This window comes from Anastrepha obliqua, chromosome 2, assembly GCF_027943255.1.
Source record: "Anastrepha obliqua isolate idAnaObli1 chromosome 2, idAnaObli1_1.0, whole genome shotgun sequence".
Taxonomy (NCBI): Eukaryota; Metazoa; Arthropoda; class Insecta; order Diptera; family Tephritidae; genus Anastrepha; species Anastrepha obliqua.
In genome coordinates, this window is record NC_072893.1 from 73,298,585 (window position 1) to 73,307,187 (window position 8,603).

Below are 8,603 nucleotides of genomic sequence, written 5' to 3' on the forward strand. Positions count from 1 at the left end.
GAGTACCTATAATACTTTTCTAGCCATTGCTTCGCTGGAACGGTATTTTTTTCCATCAAGAAGCATTGTAAACTTAAAACAAGAAGTTTTTTGCATTGATTTTTTTTGAAAATTACAAATGTATTATCACTTTTAGCACAATAACTCACGAACTAATGAATAGAATATCATGAAAATTGAACAGCTGTCTTTTTAAGGTTAGTGCTAACTGCAAAAGATGGGAATGCAATGAGAAACTACAGGGTAGGCCATTTAAAGCGGGCCCATCGGGCAACCCTATAACTTTTGACAGGAACGTCAGATCGACTAATGACATAGCGCGTTGGAAGCGTCAGTCCAAGACAATTTTTACCATGGAGCAGTACACTCCAAAAGAACGCGCTGAAATAATTCAGCTTTACATCCAAAATAACTTCTCAATTGTGAAAACTCAACGTGCGTTTAAAAAAAAAAATAAAGTTAAAAGTGCGCCATCCAAAAGCACTTTACAGCGTTTATACGCAAAATTTATTAACCACGGTAGTCTCAGCAATACCAGCCACGCATCCAGACAACGTACACGACGTTCTGCTGAAAATATCGAGGCTGTACGAGCCAGTGTTGAGGAGGCTCCGCGAACATCGAGTTATCGTCGTTCTCAGGAATTAGGCATCGCCAGGACAACACTCAGGCGCATGGAAGGCTACTGGTTCCAACAGGACGGGGCTACATGCCACACTTCACGCGCTACAATCGATTTTTTGAAGCCATTGTTCCCTGGAAGGTTGATTTCGAAAAATGGTGATTTTCCGTGGCCACCGAGATCACCAGATTTGACGCCACCGGACTTTTATTTGTGGGGTTATCTGAAATCCAAGGTATACATCAACAAGCCAAGGACTCTAACTCAACTTAAAAACAATATCCGACGCGAAATCGCCGCCATACCGGCCGAAATATTGGCCAAAACGATGGAAAACGCCGAAAAAAGGACACATTTGGCCATCAAGGCCAGAGGCAAACATTTGAAGGATATCATTTTCAAAAACTAGCTGGAACAAATCTCCTTGAATCAAAATAAATGATTTTTCATATCGACACAAAAAAAAATGTTTTTTTCAATGTTTTTTTTCAGAAACAAATGGGCCCGCTTTAAATGGCCTACCCTGTAGTACAATCTTTGTGTTAGGTCCGGGACTTTTCAGCCCATGTGTTACTAAATGTTAACTTTTTCTTTTGTTTATTATAATTATGGTCTCTGATTCTAAGTATACATGGCACAAACGAAGCCTGACAAATGTGTGCTCAACAGCTTATCACAATTCCCACTGCTGTGACGAATATGAGCGAACGTGCTTCACGCCGAATTCGACAAAGAAAAAAAAATGAACAAAAAAAATGAAAACCTAAAAAACATAACAAAAATGTAATGTATCATATTTATAACACCATAAATATTTGTAAACTGATAAATTTTAACTTATTGTTTATTTTGTATTTTTAATTTTTTATTTTTATTTTTTTATTCATTTGATAAGAATTTACAAAAAATTCGACTTATATTTACATAAACGGAATCGTGTATCTAATAATAATAGGCTTTAGTGTCTTACTTACTAAGCTTAGTTCTCAACATTCACACCGATAAATACAGTCGACTACTCGCACACACACATACACGCCAATTCTAACGTACGCAGGAAGTTTTTCATTTTTCATAATTTGTAATAAAATTGATAAAATTATTGTACAATTCTTGAACTTATAAATTTGTATATATATATGTATAAATTTATATATATATATGCATAAGTAATAAAACATTATTACAATAAAGCTGCAATACTACAGCTGATAAAAGTCTTCCCCATTGGCTTATCAGCTCCCCAAAGACGCAAAACCATTAAACAACGGCTGTTCGATGAATTCGATACGAAATCACTCACTGATAAATAACTCAACAGTAAATGTACGAGACGCCCTTTTGCTATTTCGGTTCTGCAAAAAAATTAAAAGAAATAAAATTTAATTTTAGAATTTCTAAATTTAGTTATTACGGCTAGGTTTCAATGGAAATAACCTTTATTGGTGCTTAAATGGCGGGACATGGCATTCATTCGATATCTTTAAGATAACGCAACAAAGAGATATTCTTTACGCTGGTTATACGAGTATTAGGTGAAGTAAAAGTTGTGAATGTTTTCCGCTAGATGTCTCAAATGAGACATGTCTAAGAATATAAATATATGTATGCACATTGGATCGGATAATACGACTTATGTATATATGGCGGTGTAGAGGAGATATTGCATTTCAAAAGAAATAATTTGGTGGTTTTGTGTTTGTTGGAGTCAGTTTTGTACAAGGTAACGCAAAATTAATCATTCAATTTTTTTTTTAATTACCTTTTTTACTAAATACAAAAAAAAAATATTTATTTTGCTAATTTATGTAATATTTGTCTGGTTCACAAGTGTCACATATGATCGACGGCAATTGCAAAAATGATAAATCTTTTGATAGGGAGATTAATATTGCGCCACCTTGTACTATAATGTTCTAAATCGAGAACAAAAAACAGAAAATTTGGTATATACATATTTCAGTGCCACCACTAGCATGAAGGAAAATCGCAAAAGGCATCAAACATATTTTCACTGTCTATGGATGGAATGTAGTTGCAAAGCATTGATTTCTAGTAGGTAATAGACAAATACAATGTTAGACCTAAAAATCCACATAGAGAGAACCTACTTAGCAGAAGTTTGTAGTTGATAACACCTTAGGTAATTTTTCGAACCCAAATTTTAGTGGCATTTTGAAAATGAGTGACTCACATTACAAAGCAATTTGCTAGAACCTATAGTGACATTCAAGGTATTTCAAAGAATTTTTTGTCATATTGAAGCTACTTGTAAAACCCCATATCAAACAGCTATAGAATTTTCTTGCTAAATTAAATGCTTAATGCCACATCGCCTTTTCTCGAGTTCCAGCTTCAATGCGAGCCCATGGTTTGAATGAATCAGGTAGTCACTGGAGATGAGACGTGGATATTTGAGTATAAACCGGAGATCCGCAAAGATTATTAGCCATGCGTGGAGAAGAGTGGGAAGCAGCCAACGGAAGCGCGGATGTTCAAGTCGTGACTGCAGGCAATTTTGGCATATTTTTTTAATAACCGCGCGTCATACGTGCCGCACACTCAGTCTTGAGACTCTGAGGTGGCTGCGGTTACGTACTTTTCATATCCGGCACGAAATCGTCAAGAATAATCGTAAGTTATACTAAAACAAAGCGGCGGCATATTTCTCGTTCAATGTGCAGGAGCAGAAAAAATTGCTCTCCAATGAATAGCCCTAATATCGACGTCTCCGAATTTATCTTATTTTTGGGAATGAAGTGAGACCTCAAGTGAACTCTAAAGTGGTAGTACTGAATAGTGCTGATCGGGTTAACTTCACAGGGTCACCAAATGCATTGCCAGTACCGTGCATTACAGTACAGTAACCCAATAGGTTACTTGATTTTCTTTATTTTTAAAGACAAACTTATATAACACATCGTAAGATTGTTGGAAAATATTTTCATGCGTCTTTCTATTAAAAACAATTAGGAATTCAATACTTTTATAGGGTAAATATCGGTTTTAGTGACGAATGCACTACTTTAAACTCACTTAATGATTTTGAGGGGCAGCGCTCGCGTGCGATGGACATGTTGGTATACTTTAAGGTACCAACCCGAGTGCTGCTCGTAAGTTTCGATACGTTTATATTACATACGACACATGAACGAATCGTGCTTGCCAATCACTACTTGTCATTTGGGATTTTTTTTCTAAACAAACACAAATTTTTGAAAAACCAAAAAGCTCTGATATTCTTGGTTACATTTTTGTAAAAAAAAAACTCGAGCGTCAAGTCATTAAACTCGATGGAGGTCACAAATTATTCACGGATGAGAAAAAGAAGAAAAACTTTGCTCTTTCATAAGTGAAACATCCGCCGTAAGTATAGAAATGGACCTGTATTTCCCGTGAAAGTCCAGGGTAAGTACATCACCTAGAAGGAATCATACACAAAGGACAAATAGATTTCGGTGCTGAGCAATGTTCTGGTATCACATTAAAATTGAGTGAAAGAATCCTGAGACATTTCTTTGTAAAATCGTGCCCCTTTTTAATTGGGCATTCATCGCTTCAGCAAGCTATGTAGGTATAGAAGTGCTGCTGCGGTTCGGGGGTTCTTAAGACTTAAAGCTAATCGAAAATTGTTGAGTCTACCCTAAAGAGGAAGGCGCAGCAATGATGCAATAATATGGTAACAATTTAAAAAGAAAGCTAAGTGATTACTATGCATAGCATCAAATAACGAAAGATAATATGAAAAAAAATTGTATGCCAGAAAAAAAGCTATAATGAAAAGTAAAGAGTGGCATTCTGCGATAGCTACCTACTAAAGGGTTTTTCAATAAGGGCGGGTAGATGTTGAAATGGAATGTCGTGGCGTTTGCTGTGTGGCACGTAGCGCCGTCCTGCTGGAACCACATGTCGTCTAGGTCCATAGGTCAATATGGGCCATAAGAAATTGGTTATCATCGTTGTGTAGCGCTCGCTGTTGACGGTGACCGCCTCACCAACGTCGTTTTCAAAAAAGTGCGGACCAATGACGCCGCCGGCCCAAAATCCACACCAAACGGTAACTTTTTTAGGATGCATTATCACCTGATGAACCTCGTGTGGATTGGTGTCGTCCCGTATACGGCAATTTTGTTTGTTAACACAGCCATTCATCCAAAAATGCGCCTCGTCACTAAAGATGATTTTTCGCCCAAAACTGGCGTTCTCTTCCAAACGATTCGAAGCCCAGTCAGCGAACAAACGGTGTTGTCTATGGTCATCAACTTTGAGCTCCTGGGTCAGTTGGATCTTGTACGGGTGTAAGCCCAAGTCCCGACGCAAAATTCGCCAAGTTGAAGTCTGCGAAAGGCAAAGTTCTTGTGCACGGCGAGGAATAGACTGCCTCGGGTTCTGCTGTACACTTTCATGGACCGCGGCAATGTTTTCGGCTGATCTTGCGTTCCTTGAACGTACGGGTATTGGCTGATTGTTTACTGACTCGGTCGTCTCAAATTTGGCCACCAAACGTTGAAGAGTCGACTTTGAAGGGCTACCACGTCTACCGAAAAATGGGCGCAATGCGCGCAACGTTTGCGTTAATGAACACTTATTTTGATAATAAAGTTTTATCATTTAAACATGCTGTTCAATCGTGTAACTTTTCTTGATGATTTGGCATAAACAACTGAATAATAAACAAAAGATTTGACAGATGTCACCAAAACAAAATAGCTGCCACAGGGCGCCAAAATCGACCCGCGCCAATTGAAAACCCTTTACTTGCATGCTCCTATCGGCATACCTCAAGCTAATTTGGTAGAAGTGTCTCCAATTGTACTCGTGTTGAGAAGGTATTAAATGCAAAAGAAATGCGAAGCAAAGGGAGAATGTATTGGTCTTTTGGCAGAGCTCTTTCTTCAATTTTTGGAATGCGTATCTCGACGTTGTTTCATAAATGGAGTAACCTACAGGTTTTCGCTGCCTCCGAACGGGAACAGCGGATGGTTTTATATGAAACAACTTTTTAATAACAGTAATAGACTCGAAGTTCTGAGATTGTCTGCCGATGGGCAATCGCGATCAGAGAAAGCATTTTATATAACATTGTGTATTTCGTGCCACAACGGGCTTTGAATCCGCACAAAACTAAATGAAAGTCATGCACCAACCAATTCGGCTATAGTGGCCGCCAGAAATGTCGTGATTCACACTATTGCGCTCTGGTAATACCGGCATCAAAGCGGATGTACGCTCTGATTGGCTTATCCTCGTAAATATTGATGGAATCATGAAAATCATGGAAATTTGTTGGGTGGTGTGAACTTTCTCCATTGCCCAGGAACTGAAGATTCGTAAGAAACCCATTTATATAAGGATACTCTTAACAAAATTCACTCGAATTAGTGTGAACAAACTTTTTGGGTTAAATTAACGTTTGCGATTTGTTCCTGAAACCAATTGAAGCTGTCTCATTTTTGAACTGGATTGTGATTAGCGTGGAAAAATATGTCACGTACGAGAACAACAGTTGAAGAAGATTGTGGTCAAATAACCGAGCCCAGACTAACAGCCAAGAAAGTTAAGTGGGATCGAGGAGGAATCGTCCGCTAAATATATATTATGTTATTGAACTTTAAATATATCCTCAGCACAAAATCACTTCACCATAATTTGGATTAAATCGTCAAAAATTTTTTTTTCTTTTTTTGGCGGTGAGGTTGGGTTAAAAATGCTTTCGGACCATATAGTAACCATCGCTACTACGTGTGTGGTGATTCCACTAAAAATATCCCTCCTCTTCTCTTGGATTTTGCCTTCCACCCCGGGACTGCTTCCGCATTGCTTCGAGGTAGAGGGCCAAGACGGCGTCCCAAGAAGGACACTCACTTACTCACCCTGCGCCCAGGGTCACATTAAGCTGAAGAAAGATACATATTCACAATACTTTTTATTTAACGAATACCTAATATTTTTTTTTTATGTAGACAAGACTGCCAGCAAAAATAATTGTCAAAAGTCTACGCAATACTCAAGTCACTTTAAACTTGCATTTTATTATACGAAGGCATTTTATTATAATTATAATTCAACAGGGTTGTGCATTTTGCGCTACTACTAAATAGCACTACTATTACTTTTTTAGTCACTTAAAATAAGAGTTTCATTTTCACTAAATCTTCAGCTTTTCAGTGTTTTAACTGTCCACTTATTGAACTAATTACTTAGCATACTATACCCAACTCTGAAATGCAATGGGGCGTAATCCTGCAACCCGATATTTTTCTAAAACTTCTGACTGAAGTGTTTGAAATTTTGATGAAAATTTTTTGATTTTTTTTTTTCAATTAGCACAAAGTTTGAAACTCTGAGTTGTACGTTTTTTGTAGTAAAATGAGCTATATTTGTATAAAAAAAAAATTAAAAGAAAATGAATAGTCAAATCTTAGCAATAAGTCGCGCTGCTATTATCCTGTACATATCATTCTGCACTAAGACGTATTTTATTTTCCAACAACCAATGGAAAAAACGTTGACCATTTAGACATTTTAATTAAGCACCAAATTTATTGTAGTCATTTTTGGGTATTTCTTATCTACTCACTTCTACTAAATATAATGGCTCGCCTACAACGATTGCGATGATCTCGCATTCTACCGACTGGACATGGCTTCGACATTATTTGTGTGGAAAGCAATTGACTTTTCTGTACGGTATGTTGGCCATTGTAGAATATCACTTTACGGGACTCGATCGATGTACACAAATCGGCCAAAATTATGACAAGCGTCAAAAATATTGAAAACACCACTTTTGTATTCATTTTGAATTAATTATGAACTTTGTGAATTTTAAAGTAAAACTTATAAAACTGAAAATTCCTATCGTTATTAAATACACAGTTAATCACCGGTGGTCGAGTGTGCACGCTTTGCTCTAATGTTTGAATATTCGAAGGTGTGGAAAGATAAAGCGATAGTGGCGTTGGCGTCGAAGCCGATACTTTTCGCGACGTGTTCGTAATGTGCACGCTTCGTCTTATATTGATTACTGCCTTCAAATAATTTTGCTATTTGTATGTCTTACTGCATATCGCCTACTGCCGAACACGTTTATCACTGACAACAATGTGCCGATAAGATTGCATATGCAGGCAGTGGCGCGACAGAAACTAAATCGGGAGAATTATATTGGACTGAAAGTAAAAATAATATTTTTAAATATATAATATTTACTTTTTTTCAGGATAAACATTTAAATAGTTTACATTTAATATATTTCTAGAGGTAAATAGTTTAGTTTAACATTTTGAAAACTCAGTCATACAAAAAAATTTGTTTCTGGCCTGGATATCTGACCATGTACTTATATACTTCTAAAAAACAGTCATAGAATGTTTTAAATTTCTAAATGACGTACCCAAGTACTACAAAGCACACCTTATTTGGGTGCCAGGCCACAGGAATATAGGAGGGAACTGCAAAGCAGATGCACTTGCTCGAATCGGTAGAACTCTTGATCTCCAACTGGATAAGACGCTGACACCTATGCCTATAGCCACTTGTAAACTACTTCTAGATAGGGAAACCATCAACAACAACATGTTGGCAAAACCTAACAACATGCAAACGAAGCAGACAGACATGGCCGTAATGGAACAGCGAGCGATCAAAAAGCTTTGTTAGGACTTAACAAAAAAAAATGATACGGGTATTAACTGGTCATTGTTAAATATGCAGCCACGCTAGAAGGTTAGGACTCCCGTACTTCGATTTTTGTACAAGTTGTTTTAATACAGAAGAAGAGGAAATGGTCAGAACCTTTTATGTGAGTGTGAAAGCTTAGCTAGAAGGAGTCTCCGCACTTTTGATGTGGCATTTTTAACCGATGTAGCGGACATAGTGCACTTAACACTAACGAAGCTTTGTTTGTTTATTAAAAGCTAACGGATGGTTTGAAAAGGAACCCATAGGGTAAGGATAAGCTCCAGTGATATCACATACG

At 37.3% G+C, this 8,603-nt stretch overlaps 1 protein-coding gene across 1 annotated transcript; it reads right to left on the reverse strand.

Annotated features, from left to right (window-relative positions):
* Window positions 1-1,835: 1,835 nt before the first annotated feature.
* Window positions 1,836-7,617, reverse strand: LOC129239086 (uncharacterized). The gene is made up of 2 exons (XM_054874379.1): window positions 7,203-7,617; window positions 1,836-1,977 (listed from the first exon to the last, which is right to left on the reverse strand). Exons 1-2 carry the CDS (start codon window positions 7,420-7,422, stop codon window positions 1,967-1,969), a joined length of 231 nt encoding a protein of 76 aa, XP_054730354.1. The 5' UTR covers window positions 7,423-7,617; the 3' UTR covers window positions 1,836-1,966.
* Window positions 7,618-8,603: the final 986 nt, after the last annotated feature.

What these genes read in the sequence shown, in the direction of transcription:
- LOC129239086 (XM_054874379.1), bottom strand. Translation starts at nt 7,422, where the DNA reads ATGAATACAAAAGTGGTGTTTTCAATATTTTTGACGCTTGTCATAATT.